Here is a 21,233-nt window from a genome sequence, read left to right on the forward strand (position 1 = left end):
CACTTCTCTGTTTCCCCCTTTCCAGATCGGGTTCCTGATTTGCAGCTATTTTTGCTACATTAGTAAACGAGCATCAGTAAGGAAGCAAAAATTTCACTAGCTTCTTTTATATGCAGAAATTTGGACCGTGATTTGGAGAATCTTGTCTCTCATTTTAAATCATTTCTGGACCCCAAAAAAATATTTCCAAAGATACATTATGTGTATTTATTTAGAAGTGTGTGCATCACTTTTGAATGATTGCTTATTGCAGTTATAAAACTGAGCAATGTCAAGAACTCTCTGGCTGTATCTATCTATATAAATGATCACGATGTGATCCCCATGTGTGTGGGCACACACAGTGGAAGAGAATAGCCCTTTATTTTTATATACCAGCTTCTCAGTTGATTTTAAATCTGTAAAAGTCCACTAAAGGCAATGGAGCTACTAAATATTAAATGAATAAATTACTTTAAATTAAACTAATATGTTTGTGTGTTCATATGCCCAGGCATGGGTTTTTAGCACCCACCTACAAAAATATAGTATAATTCAAAGCTAAAACTTAATAATTTACGTTCATGTACATTGCGCATGTGTAACTAGCCCCAGTATGTATGATTCAAGATGCATTTGTAATGTTTAAAAGTAACTGGTTAAAAGGAAGGAAATGTGTTCTTTTGGAAGGTATTGAAAAGTCATCTAAGAGGGCTTTGCTACATGATAGTAGTTTTTATATATTCTGGGTTTGCTGGTTTTTTCTTTTGAACTGAAATCCCTTTGTATGACATATAAAACTAACTTCTGAAAATGTCAGAAGGTAGAGGTCAGCAAGACTATGTGTGTTAACTGAATACTGGAGTCACGCACTGATAAGCTTAATAAGGAATATTCATGAAAAGGTTATTGATGATTATTGTTTCAGCGAGTATTCAGAAAATTGTCTTCCTGTCATTTTATTAAAGTTCATTGGTACCAGTAATTTCTATATACTGAAGTGAAGTAGCTAAAAGAAATGTGATTTCCACAAATATGTGTAATTGGAAACTACTGATCTGGTTTAGACAGTAGAAGAAAAACTTCATAAGAAAGCTTGTGAGGTCCAAGGCATTCGCTTTATCAGAAAGAATGGAATTCAGATAACTGCAGTGAACACTCTTAATACATATTGTAGCATTTTTTTTGCCAAAATACCTATGCAAACCTTAGAAATCCAGTTTTTCAGCCCCAAACTTACTCAGGTAAGGTTCTGCCAACTGGGGACATTCTGAGTTCATCCTTATTTCACCTTTCTTGCCACATGCTAGAGACTTTTTGAAATCTGTTCTCCACTGAGGGATATTTTTTCATGCCATCTCTAAAACTGGCCAAAGCAACTTCTGTGAAGTCAGAAAGGCTGTCCTTCAATATTGAGGACTTCAGGTGTCCCAAATACCTCCTTAAGAGGCTCAGTCACCCTCACAGGAAAAAAGCGTTTCCTGATGTTCAGAGGGAACCTCCTGTGTTTCAATGGGTGCCCATTGCCTCTTGTCCTGTCACTGGGAAGAGCCTGGCTCTGTCTTCTTTGCACCCTCCCTTCAGGTATTTACAAACATTAATAAGATCCCCCTGAGCCTTCTCTTCTCCACACTAAGCAGTCCCAGCTCTCAGCCTTTCCTCACAGAAGAAATGCTCCAGTCCCTTTGTCATCTTAGTGGTGCTTTGCTGGACTCTTTCCAGCATGTCCATGTCTCTCTTGCACTGGGCAGCCCAGAACTGGACCCAGCGCTCCAGGTGTGGTTGCACCAGTACTGAGTAGAGGGGAAGGATCACTTCCCTCAACCTGTTTGCAGTGCTTCTCCTAAGTGCAGCCCAGGGTATTGGTGGCCGCCTTTGCCACAAGGGCACATCGCTGGCTTATGTTCAACTTGGTGTCCACCAGGATCCCCAGGTCCTTTTCTGAAAAGCTGCTTTCCAGCTTGGTGGCCCCAGTATATACTGGTGCCTGGGGTTGTGCCTGCCCAGGTGCAGGTCTTTGCACTTCCTCTTGTTGAACTTCATGAGGTTGCTGTCAGCCCATTTCTCCAGCCTGTCGAGGTCCCTCTGGATGGCAGCACGACCCTCTGGTCAATCAGCCACCTCTCCCAGTTCTGTAAGATATCTGCTGAGGGTGCACTCTGCCCCATCATTCTAATCATTAATGAAGATGTTGAACAGGACTGGACCCAGTATTGATCTCTGGGGTTCCCTGCTAGTTACTGACCTCCAGCTAAACTTCATGCCACTGATGACCACCCTCTCAGCCCATCCATTCAGCCAGTCTTCAGTCCACCTCACTGAATTGGGCTTCTCATCCAGCCCACACTTCATCAGCTTCTGCATGAGGATCTTATGGGAAACAGTGTCAAAAGCCTTCCTGAAGTCAAAGTAGCCAATATCCACTGCTCTCTCCACGTCTACCAAGCCAGCCATTTCATCACAGAAGAGTATTGGATTGATCAATTCAATCCAAAAGTCTTCCTTTTGATGAATCCTTGCTGACTAATCCTATGATTTTCTTATCCTTCATGTGCCTCGAAATGATTTCCAGGATTAGTTGCTCCATCATCTTCCTAGGGACCAAGGTGAGGCTGACGAGTCTGAAGTTCTCCTTCTTGGCCTTCTGGAAGACAGCAGTGTCATTGGCTTTCCTCCTGTTCTCAGGCACCTCTCCCATTCACAATGTTGTTTTGGCAAACCAAATAACATCTCCTGTGCTCTACTGGCTACTGTTAACTCCTTAATTCAGTGAAGACCAAAACTCCTAGCCCTTCTATCACTACCTTGTATTTTGCTTTACCTACTAACAAACACAATGATGGACATAATTCACTGCTTGTTTTTTAAATGTTACAAAGCTGTAAATGAACATTTTACTGATGAACTGCTTGAGATGAATGACCCCTAGAACGTATCTTTGAAGGTTAAGCTAATAACCTAGAGTTTAAGCTGTTCTGTATCAGTGCGTTGTATGCCACCCACCTTTGCTTTAAACATTCATGAGTCATCATGATGAACCTTTCTAGGACTGAGATTCATTTCCATTTTTTACTTGAATAAACTGTGTAGGGATGTGGTATTATTTTAGATTTTGCTTTTCATTTGGTTTTTTTGCTCTGATCATCCCCATTTCCCATCTGGAAATAGCCATACCTTTAAACAAGTCTGAGTACTGAGCATCTTCAAAAATCCTAGTTTTTTTACTTTTAAAACCTGAAGACTTTGCCCTGGGTGATGCTGCTTAGAGAAGTTATTTTACAGTTCCATACAGTCTTACTCCCAAATGCTGTATATTTTCAGGTCAGCAAATGTCTACCTGCAAAATCTTTTCTTTCATGTCATCCAGCACCTCTCTTTCATAAAAGCTCCTATTTTATGGTAACAGAAAAGACAGTCAATACCTGCAAATAATGTCTGTGCAATACTGGATTCTCTGTCATATATAAACATATTTATTGAGGAAACTATCTCAACCTGCTAGCAATTCCTCTGATGTGTTAGAGACTCCTACCATTTAGTTGTGTTTGCTTCTACTAAGACCTACTGTATAGTCAGGCTTGAAGTAGTCTCAGCTCTGTTCATGTCAGCATCATCTCACATGTTATTAGTGAATAGTTTTATGCAATGAAAAAATGCATAAAGTATTTCATATGTTGCCTATGTATAATACAATGGCTCAAACCTTGTAAAGATGTAATAACCTGATCTTCTGCCCTCACAGTAATTAGTAGTTTCCATAGATAGGAACCTTCTTTCATGAAAAAAACAAAAACACAATTTTGTGACAGAATATGGGTGAAGACACAGACCTTACTGACATTCAAAAAATATAATCCCAATGTGCTGTAAAATCCAGCTACTTTTCTCCAACATTAATCCAATCTGTCAGACCACAAAGTGATCTATTATGAGCTTCTTTTAGAGGAAAGAAAAAAAAACGAAAAAAACCCAACACACTTCTGGCAGAAAAGGTGCAAAATGTCCCAATTCTCTCTTTATAGTGTGGCCAAGGAGATTAGAAAAAATATCAGTCCCATTGAATCTCCCTTCAGAATGCTTTTCTTTCACCATTGCTTTGTTATTCATACATAATGTTTTTCCACCGCCAAAGAATAATCATCATCCACCTTGGCACTGCAAAGCGGTGTTATTATTTTGAGATTTTTTTCCTCCATAATTGATTAAGAAACTCTCTAAAAGGTCATAACAAGGTTAGAATAGCTACTGAAAACCTAAATGCTAAGAATATATTATAAAGGCTGAAATCACTGAAATTACTTTCACAGGTAGCTTTTCTATATGTCTTTTCAGAAGACTTATGAGTTCATATATTGGGGGGGGGGGGGGGGGGGCAATATTGTGTATTCTGTCCGGAACAACAAGCTGGATAAAAACGTAAAAATAAACATAAAGCAGTGCATAGCAAATAAATGGTATGCTGATACCTGTAAGTGTTTATATTAATCATAGGCACCTTTAAGTAAGAAACATAGTCCAAATAACACATGACTATTTTCTAAGCAAGCTAAGTGATCATGAACAAAGGGTTATGGGGAAATTATAACCAGAAAGTAGTAACACGTCACCAAAGGGAAGAATATTCTCATTGGACTTCCATAGGAATATATCTTGCATCCAGTTTTATTAAGTACTTTCATAGAAATTCTGGATCAAGGCACAATCCAATAATTAGACTTCCAGATCTTACATTTATAAGACAATGTGGAAGTGGGTCAATGAAGAGTCAGAATTCAAAAAGACAAGTGGGAAAAATTGCTTGGAACAGCAGAATAAAATTCAACAGAAACATGGGTAAAACACTGTGCTTAAGAAGGAATAATCTGTTTCGCAGTACTGGATGGGAACTGCTTTTTGTAGAATAGATCTTTTGTTCAACAAGTTGAACATGGGACAACAGTATCTGCTTTTGCAAAAAAAGGCAAACATGATACATGATACCTTTTTCTTGGTCATTACTGAAAACTCATTTAAAAAAAAAACCTTCTTCCCTCCTTGTTCTCTAATTCAGCTGATGCTCCCTTCTAGATAGTGTGATTCTTAAACTCTAGTAATTTTTCACTGTGGATACCCGTGAAATGAGTCTGTGCTATTCCACTGTCAGCTAATGGACACTTTAGAAGTGAAATATATTTCTTGACCCCTCTTCCTCTTCAAGGCAGAACACACAAAGCAACCTACTTTAGAGTTATAGAGAAAAAAATCTAAATAGTGAAATTTAATTTGTATTTCTAGACTACAAATCTTGTTAGTCTTCTGTGACCTAGTTCTCTTGCTATTTGTTTAAAGGCTCTTAATGAGAATGTGAAATGAGATGGGGCTTTTTTATCTGTAATAAAGTAACCTATTTCTAGATCATATCTGTAAAAAACACAACTGCCTTGATTGCAGCCAAAAAATTGGAATGAACTGTATATTGTTCAGTTCTTCTCCCCAAGCCAAATGTATTTTCTGTCACCTTCAGTGTTTTGACTTTTTTAATGTAAAAAGAAAATGAGAATAATATGCTAAGCAGATCAAAGCTCAGAACCCTAATACATTTAACAGGCTCCATTCTTGGAATTGTATTCATTATTGATATCAGAGTAACAAATCTATTTAAGTCAATGGACATGGCCTATGGGAATTAAAAGAAAATTTAGCCCTTAAGCCTCGTCTCATGAAAGAGCAATAATGAAAAATATGGGGAACTACTTACAGTGACACGTTAATAATTTTTTTTATTATTATTTCTATTTTAGTCAAATAGTCCTTTAAGAAAAATAAAGTTGTACTGGCAGTGCAAAGGTTTCATGTGACTTAATATTTTGAATATTTTGGGTTTAGATATTGGACCTGGATACAGGAAAGAAACGTAATGTTCGCTGTCTGAAAGGTATCTTATCAAAGAAAGATTCTGGAAGAAACCGTAGGAAACCCAAATACTAGATATTTCATGTCAGATAACAAAAAAGCTTCAGTGATGGATTATTTTTTTTATATTCCCACGAAAAATATGCCTGAGTTGATGTGGTTTTGATGTATGCATTTCTACTTTTCTTTTCACCCAAGTTCTAATTACATCATCATTTTCTCCCTCTTAAGTTGAGCAAAAAAGTCTGGATTATGTTTTCCATTTCCTCAATTCTTATCAGATTTGAGAAATATTTGTAGCAAAATCATTCTAGATGCATGTTTTATTTAACGTTACGTTAATTTGTTATACATTTTTAATTTAGTATACTGCTTTTACTTTCCTCTAGATTTCTATACCTAGATATCAAAGATTAAGGTTAGTTCATAGATGCAAGACTGCAAAAACAACCTCAGTGAAATCATGGAATGGTTTGGGTTGGGAGAGACCTTTAAAGGTCATCTAGTCCAAAGCCCCTGCAATGAGCAGGGACATCTCCAACGAGCTCAGGTTGCTCAGCGCCCCGTCCAACCTGGCCTGGAAAGTTTCCAGGGATGGGGCATCTACCACCTCTCTGGGCAACCTGTGCCAGTGGTTCACCACCCTCATCGTAAAAAATTTCTTCCTTATACCTAATCTAAATCTACCCTCTTTTAGTTTAAAATCACTACCCCTTGTCCTATCGCTACAGACCCTGCTAAAAAGTTTGTCCCCATCTTTCTTATAAGCCCCCTTTAAGTATTGAAAGGCAGCAATCGGGTCTCCCTGGAGCCTTCTCTTCTCCAGACTGAACCACCCCAACTCTCGCAGCCTTTCCTCATAGGAGAGGTGTTCCATCCCTCTGATCATCTTTGTGTCCGTCCTCTGGACTTGCTCCAACAGGTCCATGTCTTTCCTGTGCTGAGGGTTCCAGAGCTGGATGCAGTACTGCAGGTGGGGTCTCATAACAGTGGAGTAGAGGAGCAGAATAACCTCAAATTCATTCCCAGATCAAAGCATTTATTTCTTCTATGTCTGTGCTACCTCTGCCATTGTGGGCCCTTTCTGTACCGTTGATGCTAACACGTCTGAGCTGCTTTGCCAGCTGCTGAGGAAAATGTGCCAAGATTGGAAGCAACAGCTGAACATTGGCCTCTTATATAAGAAGGGATCCATACTCAGAGTTGTTGATTTAATTTTGTAAGTGGTAAATAGGCTTAAGAAGACAGGTGAAATAACTTTTAAAGCGATTTTTTGAATTGTTATGTTTGTGTTAAATTAAGGACAGAAATAAACCTGTGTACGAAACCAATGGTTTGCATGTTTTGAGAAAAGAAAAAAATTAAAGGTTATTTACTTGTTTTTCCATAGTGAAATGTTCTCTGTTTGACTTAGATGATTCCGAAAAGGGTAGAGGAGAAGTCAAGGGTTTTTTCTGAGGCATAGTAAGAAGGCAAAAGGGAAGAGTATCTAGGATAAAGTCTCTGAACTTATCTGGAGTGATCTCTTCCACTGGTCTCGAACACCAGAAGTCTCAGACCTGAGTGACTAATTATTTAACAAGCAAACAGTTCTGGTTCATCTTCCATGATTTACAAATTGTTTGTTTTGTTTTTCTTTTTTAACATTGTTAACTACCAGAAGTTCATTTACAGTTGGGGAAAATGGGATTATGAAACAGTAGATCTCTGTACATTAAATTCTAGTTTAACCTGTAATAATTTATATAGCAAAAAGCTATTTAGTAGTATATGAACAATTGATTATATGGATGTTTATATGCCTGTTTTCTTCACCTTGGCTTCAGGGGTTTTATCTGAAACGCCCACAGGCTAGCATATAAGATGGTGTCTAGAGAAAGTAGGTTTCTGTCAGCAGATTATCCAATTTTCCTGGAACGCAGAAAGATTTTTACAAACAGCAGTTTGTAGGAGTAAGCATTCTGTCATTGTCAATTACATTTGACCAATAATGTGGTTTTGATATTGATAAAAAAGATAAAAAGCAAAATTGTAGCTAATGGTGATCTAACAATTAGTAAGAATAATTTCATGGACAAAATAATGTGCTATTATATTATCATCCCTTATATGATATACAAGGTGATAAGGTCTTCAAATCTGTATGTTTATGTTTATATTTAAAGTCTCAAATTAAAAACAAAATGGACAAAGTATTTTAAAGTTTTGGGTTTTTCCAAGGATGATATTTTAATAAAATAGAAATTGCATTTTCTCCATATGGAGTCCCCAAAGAAATGTAGTTCATCTGGTCGTATTGCAATTTAGCATATGGTGATACTTCTTGCCCAAAAGGAGATATCAGAAGTTGTTCTTTAATTAGACAATCTGAGGAAACAAAGTACGGTGAATGCTCGCAATGCAATCTTCTGCACTAGAGCAGTTCTTACCTTAATTTATAATGAGAATGGGTTCTTTTTGATTCTTTCAAAGCTTTAATGTGTGCATATAAAGTTCTTCTGCATTAATGTTGGTCAGATCAGGCAGGAACTAATCACCTCAGATCAGGAATAATGATACAAGTTTTACCACTTCAGTTTAGTCCATGGATTTAGCTTTGAGCTAGTGAACCATAGTCAAAGTTGTTCCCTTTACTGGAATTATTTTTTTTAGAATGCATACTAATAAAAAGTTTTGCCTATTGCCTCAAGACTATAATTTACCTATTGGGTGAATAAATTATGAATAAATCACCTGTATATTGAAGTTACGTGATTTTATTTGTTTTTCTTACTCAATGAAGTTACCCTTATTACCCCTGCTATACTAACATGGAAAAATAACTTAGAAGGTTTGTTATTGCCCTGATCTCCACAATAAAGGAAATTATCTGTATCAATAAACTTTAAATTCTCAAGTCTCCCTAAAAATAGAATTCCTATGATAAGGATTTTGAACTTTTTTTAATGGAGCAAATGTTTCTGCAAGCTCTTTACTTCATATTGAATAGCTTCCAGTGATGATGTGCACCACAGAAAAATGAAATGTAATATTTGGCTATAAATGAGCAGAAAAGACATTAGCTGTAGACAGGGAGTAATTTTGATGACAATTCTCAAGAAAACAACAACGGAAGTAATTACAGTAGACTGATCTGCAGCAAAATATCTGCCGCACACCAGTCTGTGTTAATACTCAAAAATGAATAAATTGTAGATTATTTAAATATAGATTATAAATTGTGGATACTTTCTCTAAAGGGTGTTTCTTTTTATTACAGAATAACATGAGTTTGCACAGATAAAAATGTCTTTTTTAATTTGCCATTATGATTCTGAATGAGGAATCCCTAGTAGTTAATCACTAGCCTGCAGTAAATGATCCAGACCTTGAATACCTTCTGCTCTGTAGCTGGACTGTGTGCAAATGCAGGTTTCTAGGCACACCCTTGAAGAGGTTTTCCACTCTAAATCTTCAGACATAATTGATCCTTCAGTGTTGATCCTTCCAGACATCCCCTGAAGAAATCACATGCCCCACGGTGTCACTGTGATTTGTTAGATCCCACAAATTACTGATCACATTTTATAATCTGTAAAGCCAGAGCTACAAAAATTTTGCAGATATATTCTCTTTTCTTCTAGACAGAAAAAGCGTAAGTTATAGATATATATCCAAAGAGGTTGTCAGTATGCACAATCCTCCATCATATTTTTTTTTCTGTAGCCTGGTCTTGTCTTGCACTCACATCTAGAGTGCATTGGAGACAGAGCTCTCTTTAATAAAGTTTATATTCCTCCTGTCAGGTTTATGTGCTGAGGCTCTTGTACACATAGACACTTAGCGCGCAATTCACAGTTTCGGTTACATGAAGCCCCCAGACTGGGAAAATTTGCTGTTGAGGCTGTAGTCTGCTCTTGGTCATGAGATGCCTCCACTTGAGTGGAGGATTAGGGTATTAGTTTCTTCAGTGCTAATTCTCTGCTGGTTGTCTCAGATTCTCTCTTAGCATCTTTCGGGGTATTCAATCTCATATGCAGGTTAAATGGCCAAAAAGAAATGTGATTGTAGAGGGGTTAGGCATATGCTAATCAATCGTTATCATAAATTGTAAGAAGAAAATAACAAAATCCTGGCAGCAGCAAGAGCAGCTGTAGAAAAATAGGGACATATTCCTATGTCCTAGTATTAACTTGTGCTAATGAACCTATATATCCAAATACACTTTTGCAGCTTTTTCCTTGGCATTTACAGTGCTGATGCTTGTAACACAGTTTAAATGATAGTATAAAACCTGTGGTAATTCAGGAAATAGTATTTTCATAACAACATTGGTTCAATATACAGTTTTGAGATTATCTATCAAGTATGGTTATGTGTGATCTTCCATTTATGTTTACTTTGGTTTTTAGCTCCAGACCAGTCTGTCTGAACCAATGACATTATCCAAGTCGATCTCACTTCCTCGTAGTGCATATTGGCATCATATCACCCGGCAGAACAGCGTTGGAGAAATCTACAGTTTACAAGGCAAGTTCCTTATAAGTAAATGCCATGTCCATTAGCTTCTTTCCATTTGACCGGAATTCATGCAAATTGCTTTTTATTTGCGCTGGTTGTTTTCTCTCCATTCCATTTTATCAATTGTCAAGAACCTCAGCAGGATTCCCAAATTTACATAAAAAAGGTTTCTTTTAGTCATTTTGTAAACTAATGGTGAAAATTATTCCCAGAATCACCACATAAAGCTGGATAGACAATTTGGCTCAAAGTAGCTTCTCAGTAGCTAATGAATGTCAGGTTGTTTTAGTATTTTCTTCCAATAAGATTGTGTATGTCTTTGGGCAACCTCAGGGTGCCCAATTAAATCTACATAAAATGGCTATAGAAGTTGCAAGATTAAAACAAAATAATTCTAGGAATAAGAGCTGTTCTTGGTGAATTTGCTTGGTGAATCATATATATGAACTGTTGATTTGACAAACATACAGACCTTCTTGATATACATACCATCTTTTTTTGTGTGCAGTTCTCTTTCATATGTTTAGATTCTAAGCCATTAGCTTAAGACTTAAAATGCTATAATTAACGTAACTTGAGAACAATGATGATGATTCACTGCTCCTAAGCTGAAATTGATTTGTATCTTTTAGGAAACTGAAAATATTGTTACATTTAAAATGTAGACCTTAGTTAATAGTATTATTTTCACTTTTGAAAAAATAGCAACTTATCATAAACATATTCCTTTGTATTACTTGGAAAGGGCTTAAGGATTTCATTTCACTTCTCTCTTAATAATCTGTTTGCATAAGCAATTTACATTTAGATAGGAGGTTAGAAACTGCTCACAAACAAGAGTACCCAATGCAAGAAAACATAGTACATGTTTTCATGAAAATAAGTGAAATGCAGTATATAGATGAAAGACATGAAATGTTTTCTTTTGTAAATTATCACATAACTTAAAGTCAGCAGGCTAGTTGTGAATTCAGTGGGTGACTCATTAAAGGGTACAGCATTTGTTTCCCATCATCCGCCATACAACAAAAAATTCACAGAGTGAATTTCTAATCATGGTTATAGTGTTACAGTTAAATAACAGTAATGGGAAAAAGAAAATAACCTTCCAGAAGTTGTTTGCGAAAAAAGTTGTGCTTGTAGATCACTTTAGAAATATCATATCACTTATATATTTTCATAAACCAAATAAGAATGAAAAAAAAATTTCTTTGTAGAGATGTTAGAGTTCCTCTTCTCACATTCTTGATGGGTCTTTCCTTTGGTGAAAAGATAGTGAATGTGTTACGATATACGTAAAGTGAGATAAATGTATGGAACATCGTTCATTCTCTGCAATCTTTTGTTTCTTACAAATGGCCTTTGCAATAAAGGAAAGAAAAACTTGATATATCAAGTCATAGTTTAATATCTATACCAACTAGCTTTGCAGGATGCAATATATTGGAAGTGTATTATTAAAAATGCAAGAATTTTACTTTTTGGAAGTATGCAGATTTTATTCACACTTCCACTGAAACATGGGATTAATAAATATTTCAGAACTTAAGATTTTCATTTCTCTTACATGTACTATGATGACTGAAGCTCGAGAAAGCGTAGTTGATTTCAGGAGAGACTAGTACAGTTTTACCAGTGGGCTGAGAAATACATCCAGAAGACAATTTTGTCTCTCTCTGGTTGCAAAACTTGTCCATGCAAGAATATTATTCATTATCTGTAATGAAGAGCTCTTTGAACCTTCTGCTGCAAGGACTAATTAAATGCAATGTATTTCTACAGAAGCTTACGGGAGCACAACATACACCTTTTTGTCCTAGTACCTGTTCATCCTGGCAGTCTTTGCACAGCAGAGACCAACTGGTTGTCAAAGCATCAGCCCACAGATGCTTCATAGATGTAGGTGGAAGGTGGGTAGCGAGGAGGCAGATTGCGAGCATCACTTCAACCCTCACCTTGGTACAGCAGCCAGCTGAGAGGAGCTGTTGCAGAGGGAAAATTCACTTGCTGCCGCTGTGATCTCCTCTGAACTTGAAAAGGTATATTACACCTTCAGAGAGGAGATGATTTCTTTAGAGAACAATCCATCACACTCAGTTCTGCACTTTATGTGTGTTTATGACAAAGCTTTTTACATTCGAGAAACGAATTCGAAAATTCCACACATTCCTCTGAATATCTCGCTAACTTGAAAATGAAATAACTAGAGTGGTGTCTACCTATATTCAGATTACTGTCAATATCAGTAAAGTAACAGATGAACTCACGGTTAAGTACAGTGCAGAAGTATTTCCATAGTGGCAATTATTTCAAAGTTGCAGTCTGAAGTGACTAGAATTTAATTAATAACAGCTGGTGATGTACAAGGAGAAATGAGTATGTGCTCATACTACCTTAGATAAATTGGCTCTTTGGGAATTATTTAGCAGTCGAATTTAACTTAATTAGTAGCGTGAGTTGATCTGATAATGAATATGCTGTAGAGTAAGAAGGTGGGGTATTTTGTGGTGGGTTTTATTATTTTTTAAGGACTACATTTCAGATGAGAAAAGGCAATTCAATAAATGGGTATTGGGTTTATCATCCTCCATCTGCCCATGACAACCCTTGCATGTAAAGACCTGAAAACATTAAAACACAGGATAATAGTGCTAAAGGAACACAGGTTGCACAAAATACCGAGAAGTCAGGTGGGCTGGTTTCTCTCTTTGTACAGCTTTTCCTCCATTTGCAACTTCCTTGCACTCCTTCAGTTCTTGATTGCGCTGCTAAGATAAAAGTAGTAATTTAGTTGTCTAATGAATCTTGTCAGTAGGAACAGCGTGGTGGTTGGCTTTTACCCGTGGCAGCACATCGCTACCAGTATTCACTTCAGGTTTTACAGCGGAGTGCTGCAGGCCTGACAGAGTTGCCATCCATGATCTGCAGCCGCTGTAGAGGTTGTGGCACGGGGTCTCATTAGCTGACACAGCAGTGGCCTTTCAGCGCTCTGCGTTGCCTCTTCTCCCCGTCTGACGTGACACTGGGCAAGCCCCACCGCTGCACAATAAAAAGAAAAAGGGAATTGCTGCCATGCCAAAAACAGGACAAAGTTTTTACAGCCACCAGGTTAAATTCTGACCTAAACTTTGGTGTTGGAGTGATTGCACTTAAAACCCCAACTGATACCCGTGGCTTTACAAATCACAATGCCTCTTTCTAAATATTCTAAATATTAATAATCCAGATCTTCCCCTAAATTACATTTCAGAGTTGGAATAGTGTCCTTACAGATTTTTATGATAAAATAGTTTATCATAAAGTAGTTTAACAGAGAAAAAAGAAAAGAAAATTACTTATACATGATTTTTTATGCATACATGAGTAAGACGTAAATCAATTGTACATTTTCATGAAGAATAGACAGCTCTATGAAGAATTAGAGCCCAAAAGAAGATAAACTGTCTGTGATATATTATGGCCTCCTATACATCAAGGTTTACAAAAACAGAAAAACTACAAGCCAAGAGCACTGGTGTGAACTGAAATCATGGTTAAGAAGGAGAAAAATACAAGTACAAAAGCCATGTCAGCATGAAAAAACCTCTGTATGTATCCTCAGAAATCATTATTTATTGTTATTACCTGGCATACGATTTAACACTGTTTCACAAGATATTAAAAATTGGGAAACAAAGCACATGCCTTTTTTATACAGCAAAAGATAGTAGATAGCATCAATCCATGATTTTTTTTTTAATTTTGCATTTGGGGGTTTAAATTTTCTTAGGTTGTAAAAAGGATTGCAGACTGAATTTTCAGCTAGCTGAAACTTAGTGTTGTAGTTCTTGCTGGGGAGAATTTGGATAGTACAAATTTTAAACACTGTCAGTTTGGATATTATTAAACAAATCAGGCCAAATAAAATTTTGGTATGGAAACCCACATTAGCTTTTTGTATTGCAGTTAGTGAAATCCCTGGGGAAATTATGTTCAGAAAATCTAATTACAGTCTGGCCTTTCTCCAAGAAATTCAAAATTAAGAATCACTTTCAATCACCCCTGTTGTATTTGAGTCTGGTTCGTATTCCTTATTTGGACTTTGGTTTTGCCATCCATATTCAGAGTGATGAGCACCTACCCACTTAAGCAATCCTGTTCATTTCTGTAAGAGTACTCATGTGAAGGAACGTATATTTGTGTAAGAATTACACCAGGAACATCTTACATGTTTTCCTCTTAAAGAGAAGAGTATTGCTTTTTTTCCCACAGTAAATTGCTTACCACAGTTTGCTTATCACAAATGCTTATTTGCCCTATCACAAATGCTTATCACATTTTGTTGTAAACACATAAAAAAGTCATTAGATAACACTGAAAAATACTAAGATGCCTGCAAAGACCTAGAGTCTCACATTTTTAAACCTAGTGAGGAACTTAGATAAAACTATAGTCTTCAATCAGACAAGTCTTAAGCTGGAAGCATCGCTCAGGTTTGTAAGTACATGTCAAAATCAAAACCACACAGAAGTAAAAACTGGTCTCGATAAATTCTGCAGGAATTTTGCCATTGATACAATTGCCTTTTGTATTTCACACGAAAGATGCAAGAAAAATAAATATGCTTTTGCAAATCAAAACAGCGGGGAAACTCTGGCTCCTCTTTGGCCTTGGTAAGCAAGCCTGCATTGCCCCTTGTCTTTTGCCCTTGTTAGATGAGAGCTCACCCTTCTCTTGGTTTTGAATGTATCTTAAGCAGAATAACACGTAGCGTTAACCCCTTCAGCTAAAAGGTTTTGTACGTAAAAGGGAGATGGAGTCATACACAAATTATTTCTCCCAGCTACATGTTTCCAGCCTTTTGAAGGCAGCAGCTCTGGTACGTCATTAAAAATAATCAGAGAATATTCAGGTTGCTAAATATTTAGAAGGATTTGAATCATCCTGTTCAACCCTCCTTAGGCTAATCCTGCAGGAATTTCCAATGTGAGCTTCTGCAGTTTTCTGCAAATTAAAGTATGTAAAATGAATTGGAGGACATTTGTCATTTTGGCATTTCCATTGTTTGTTCATATGCCCAGCAATTGAGTACAGAATCCATTTCCCCATCTAATCTTGATGCCAGAATAATGTGAATGACATAAAATGTTAGAATATATCTGTTATATAAACCTGATCACTCAGTAATGTTTCACTAAGTGTCTACCAGCAGCTAAAGCTGAAATGCTTTATAGCCTGCCACCTTCCCATTTCCTTTGCTGAATCTCATCAGGACTTTCATATTAGTAAATGAAGCCTATAAAATTTGAAGTATGAATAAAGGACACCTGAAACAAGATACTTAGTGAGTAGAAACTACGTAAGAGCTACATTATTTAAAATGAGTGTATTATGTGGCTTCTCAAGTCTTAAGCAGTAGATTTGATCCTTTTGAGCTTTGAAATTCCGTGCAAAATAGTGCATCATTAGACTGATTTTTAAAATGGCATATTGGACATGGGAAGTGTCTTACTCAGAAACTAGTAAAGAAGAACCTCATTTTGTTCAACAGTGATTGCTATGGCTAATTAAAAGCATTACAGACAAGCTCTAAAGAGCTTGTTCTCTTTCATTCTGATAAATGGTTGCTGAAGTAAGAGGTTCTTACAGTTATGAGCCATGAAAAATAGTGGGGGAAAAGCCAAAAAAAGATTAATAAATCATATTCTGTTGTCAAATTCAGAAGTTCTGATTTCATTTAAGCCCTATATTGTGATGCCCTTTCTCTTGGAAGATGGTCCTCCAGTGAGATCACTTGTCAGTGAGGTTATGCTGTGCTAGACCAGAAAGTGTAGAAGTCACTGTTGTCTCCAGTTATAACTGAAAGCCCAAACAGTGTAAGAAGAGCAGTTAAATATTGGCCGATTGCCTCCTCTCCCCTCCAAAAACCAACAAATGTAAGTTCTTCAGTGCAAACTACACAAATTCTTAGTTATAAATCTCTTTTTATGTCTTAGCTTAATGATTTCATGAATATGTGATGACCGTAGCTTCTCACTCACTGTTAGGGTGAGAGGCAAATCAAATTTTGCCCCTAGATTAATTTAACCGAAGCCAGGAATCTTTATCCTGAGTTAGCTTAAGACTGACTACAGTTATGCTACAGTCATTTGATGTCTCTGCTGTACCCTACAATTCAAGGACCTTCATTGTATCATGAGAAGTGTAGTTCACTGAAAGAATATGTGTAGTGGGAGAATAGGCATGACCAGTTCCATGGGTGCTAACTGTCAGCTGGTATTGGATTATCTGAACAATAAAGGTTTGCTATGTTATATCAACAAGAAAATTGAAAAATTTGTCAAAAGTCAATTTTGTGAAAACTGCTTTTTTCTATCAAATCATTTCACCAATAAATCCGGACTGCTGTAGCTGTGACTATCTTATTTTGTGTTAAGTATGTTACCACAGTTCAGTTTTGTAATTTCAAACAAACTGAAGTATTTCTATGCTGACAAACCAGATTTTCTAGTCAAATTATTACTCAAAATCACAGATGCATTAAATCCCCTTTAAAACAATTCAGGGCAGGGGGAGGCCTGCATTTTTGTGAAAAAATACCTGGGCAAAAAGATGTATTTACTTTAGTATCTATTTACAGGAACTGTTTATGCTTCCTTTTCTTTCAATAATTATTTTTAAATAAAGTAAAAATTATTGAAATTGACACTTCTGTAGAACGTGTTCACAGAATTTTTTATAATCTAGAAACAATGTAAGTTTTGAAAATAGGCTGCATAATGGGAATAGTGGGGGGGGATATTAATAATACCAGCTTTTCCAGCAGTAATGAGGAAAGAAGGATTTCAAGTGCAATTGATTGTGTTCTACTTTAAGTGGAAAAAAGATCCAACCCCCCCTTCACATTCTAATGTTTATGACATAAAATAGGATCATATAAATATATATTTAACTGCTTGTCTGAAGTAACATTGACCTAGCTCCCTGTTATTTGGTTATTATGAAGTTTAAAATCTGTTTGTTATAGAAAGAGTATTGTAAGATCTCAAATACATTAATCTTAAGTTTCCGTAAGATTGTCTTTTATGTGTATCTTACTTTTCTAATATGCAACAATATTACGGTGACAATATTTGTGGCATACGACACGTAGTCTGTTGTTAGTACAGACCTACTTATTTTAAGGGTAGGGCCAATTTAAGCACAGTGGACACACTACTCGGCATGTTCAGTTTAATCAACCCGTAAGAATATATATATTCTTTATAATTCAATAGTGAGTTTGAACTGTGCAGAACTGATTAAAAAATCATAGTATTATTCAATAGAGAGAAAAAAATGTTCAAAAAATCTTAGAACATCTTTCATTCTCTATTTGTTCAGAAAAGTCTTTTCATCTTGGTGAATTCTTATACCCTGCCAACTTTTTATTTGATCAAAATGATACATTATGGGAAACTAAGATAAATTTCACAGAAGTAAGAACTGTGAATAACAATGAGAAATTCCTCCCAATGCAGAGTTAGCAAGATTTCACCGAAGTGAAAGTTTGTCATCTTTTCCAAAACTGAAGTCTGCCAACTCCTTGCTGTTCCATATTTGAATACTGGAAGTCAGTCTGCAGTTTGGCTGCTGGACACTTGTTTATCCTTCAAAATTCTTTGAAGATGCGTTTTGGGAAAGGATTTTAATCAAAGGCTCATTGCCCTGAGTTTAAATAAAAATGAGATAGGCTGTTGCAAAGCTGTTGCAAAGACAGGAAAATGCAATACCAGACTGGGCGAGAGATAAGAGAGAAAGGACTTGGTAGGAACCGCGGGAAGGGTGCAGTTAGCGGCTCAGTAGTGTATAACTGCAGGCTTGGGAATTTACATTATAAATATCAAAGGCTCTGTCCTTCCCTACCTCTAACAAAAAACGTCCACACGAGGATTCAGTGCAGAGCAGTATACCGTAAAGCCGTTACCTACCCTGACTGCAGACGGTAGAGGTGAGGTCCTAAATGGAATGAGGCTTTTCGCTGTTCAGCAGCAAACACCTTAATTGGAGAGTGAGGATGAAATGAAAAGATCCTTCCAACTCTCTTTAGTGGCCTAAATATTTATGTTATTGCTGCTAGGCCAAGTTTACGTGCAGCAGGACTGTGCCATAGTTATTTTCTCTGACCTGGTAGTGCATGTGACATGATGCGTCGCGGGTGGTTGTGTTCCCAGTAGCGTCCTGTCTCCCCCTGTGTGCAGCAATGCCAGCCCTCAGCCCAGCCCAGGGAAACGGAGGAAACCCAGCAGCTTGCAGGGGGAGGCACGGCTTTGTCCCCCTGTGCCAAGCGGGGCCATTCTGCCCAGGGTCTGCAGACTGAGAAACTAAGGATGCATCTTCTCTCTGCCTCTTGTCCACCTTGGACTTTCATCCTCACTGAGGGTAGAAAGCAGGGTCTTGTCCACCCCCCCCACTCTGTCCCTGGGAATAATCCTCGGTGGGGGCTGCCACTGCCAGTAATGAGCCCCCTTTTTTCTCTCCAAACTCTGTTGAGCCCTGTATAGCCACCACAGACGGTTTCCAAGGCTGTTTGATATGAGCTGAACCAGGTGTAGCTTCCTTATAGTAGTTACTATCAGGTACTCAAAGTAAAGCAGCTATTTTATTAATTGAATACTTAGCTGAGAATTAGCTAATTGTGCACAAGTGTGTTTTCAACCTGCCTAAGACATATGGCTAGTTAGCCACTGTTTTTATCTTTTCTGAATGAAACATAACTAGAAGAGGATTTTGATCCATCATGTGGTTTCAGCTTCCAAACAAAATACTCTTCCCTGGCTTACAACATCGCTCATTGTTCTTGCATTTGACTAATTACCATTTAAATGCTATCAGTTTTGTTCTTTTCCACACTATACTCTTGTAAAATTGTCATTACTGGGTATGGTGCTTTTTCATGGAAGTTAGTGAAAACTGCATGAAGCAAGTTTTCACTTTTACCTCATTTTGCTACCTTTCCACAGATCTGTAGAAATAGATAACAATAACAGAATGTTTTGTTCCTAGATACCTATTACACACATGCCAGAGTAGCACCTCTGTGTCCATACACTTGCCTACTTTTTTGCTAAAATAGGAACGAGCCTTTTTTTTTTTTAATAAGGTTTCTGCATGCTGTGTTAGGGCATCTAATGGGAAGTTGTCAGATTTCCTAGTTTCTTGGACATGGATGGACTGATGGCATCAAACCATGCAGGTACCCAAATGTGCTTTGTATCTCCTCTCTTCATGTGCGGTCATCCCAAGTTTGGGGAATATTCACATGCAATGTTGTTGCTGAAAGTACAGTTCAGAGCCTATTTACATAAGTGTTGAAGCTTAAATTTTAATTTGAAAAAATGCAGCATCAGTTTAAATGATTGATTGTTGACAGACTTTGGCCACTTGTTTTTGCCCGTTATTGCTGTTATACTGTTCCAGGATGTCTCAGCAGGTTTTCAGGGCTTCTGTTTGTGAGATGACAGTCCTATCATCACCAAACATTTGATGTCACAAGCGTTTTATGATGGAAAAGATAACCTGTTCTGGGTTAGGAATTGGAAATGTATTTCATTCAGTCTTGTCAACTGTCTCATTATTCCCCATTCATCAGAGCAGGTATTTAATTCTGAGAAATAGCTCAGCGGTTTTTCATCCCTTTCATGCCTCTTATAGAAACACTTTCCTCTGATCAAGTATGTGCATTTTGGTTTAAGCGTCAATCTGTTTGTGAAGAGTCTTGTTTTTCTCCTAACTGTCACCATATACTAACACAACCCATTTTTAACAAGTAAATGGGGGGAGGGAGGAGGCGAGGGGGAACAACAGGGCCACGGACAGCAAATACTGAACATTATCTGTACCAGTGTGTGATTTTTTCAGTCCTAATATATACTGGTTTGTATGCACTAGTAATGCCTTTTGACCCTCTAGGATACCAATGAGAAGGTCTCTTCTCAGTATCTGTGGCTGCAAAATTCGTGTAACTTCTAGACCATAGATCTTCTGTTCATCTAGTGTAAGAATGAGGAAACAGGATTTTTCTTGAGCTTCTATATTATTTTGTACTATTTCCTGATTTGCTGACCAGCATTTCAAAGCAAAGGGCTACTCCATTTTATTGGATCATGGATTGGACCAGCACCAAGGTGTCTTAGGACTGAAGAAATATAAAGAAAGGCTCAAGATGCCTCTTCACGTACTCTTATTACCTTAGTTGTACTTCAAACCTTGTATCGAACTATAGGAATGAGCCATAAATCTTGCAGTGGTGTTTATTGTGTAATAAAATACCAAAGAGAGGGACAATTTAAGCTGTTGTCTTCAAGGTGTGACTGGTTTTTTTGCTTATGCTGCAGTAAATCAGGAATGTTGCCAGGGTCATGAGTGACATGCTAGTGCATACTACTATGAAAAGTGAAAATGTTCAGAGAATTTGAATAGTATCATTACTTGAATATGAGATACTTACTCTTTTTTTTTTTATTTAAATGTTCAAAACCATGCAAGACGCAAAAGAAAACCTTCGTAACTAGACAAAAAGCAAAGGTTAATTTGTTGTTAAGGCATTGGTCCTCAGCTGTTGCAAGTCATCCTTGCTCATGGAAAAAAAAAACAAATTCTGCTGACCTAGACAAGATGAAAACCTTTCCCTATAACTCATGTCCACAATTCACTGTAGCATAAACAGGACCCACACTTTTGAGCATTTCTTCAGTGGCCCATGTAATTATGTAGAGCCTTTTTGACTGAACTTAATCTTTATTCTGATAGTCATGGTTCTCTGTTGGATTTTTACATGGTAATGTAGATGCATTTTATGTGATAAAATATCTACACGTTTGCTTTGGACTTAAAAGTCATCT

General features: G+C 37.1%; 1 protein-coding gene across 2 annotated transcripts in view; it reads left to right on the forward strand.

The window, feature by feature from the left end:
• DOK6 (docking protein 6) overlaps window positions 1–21,233 on the forward strand; it is a 266,551-nt gene that overhangs the window by 209,101 nt on the left and 36,217 nt on the right. For both annotated transcript variants that reach the window (XM_049830463.1, XM_049830462.1), the window contains exon 7: window positions 10,263–10,380. In XM_049830463.1, coding sequence (XP_049686420.1) covers window positions 10,263–10,380 — 118 coding nt within the window. The remainder of the gene's footprint in view (window positions 1–10,262; window positions 10,381–21,233) is intronic.

This window comes from Accipiter gentilis, chromosome 27, assembly GCF_929443795.1.
Source record: "Accipiter gentilis chromosome 27, bAccGen1.1, whole genome shotgun sequence".
NCBI lineage: Eukaryota > Metazoa > Chordata > Aves > Accipitriformes > Accipitridae > Astur > Astur gentilis.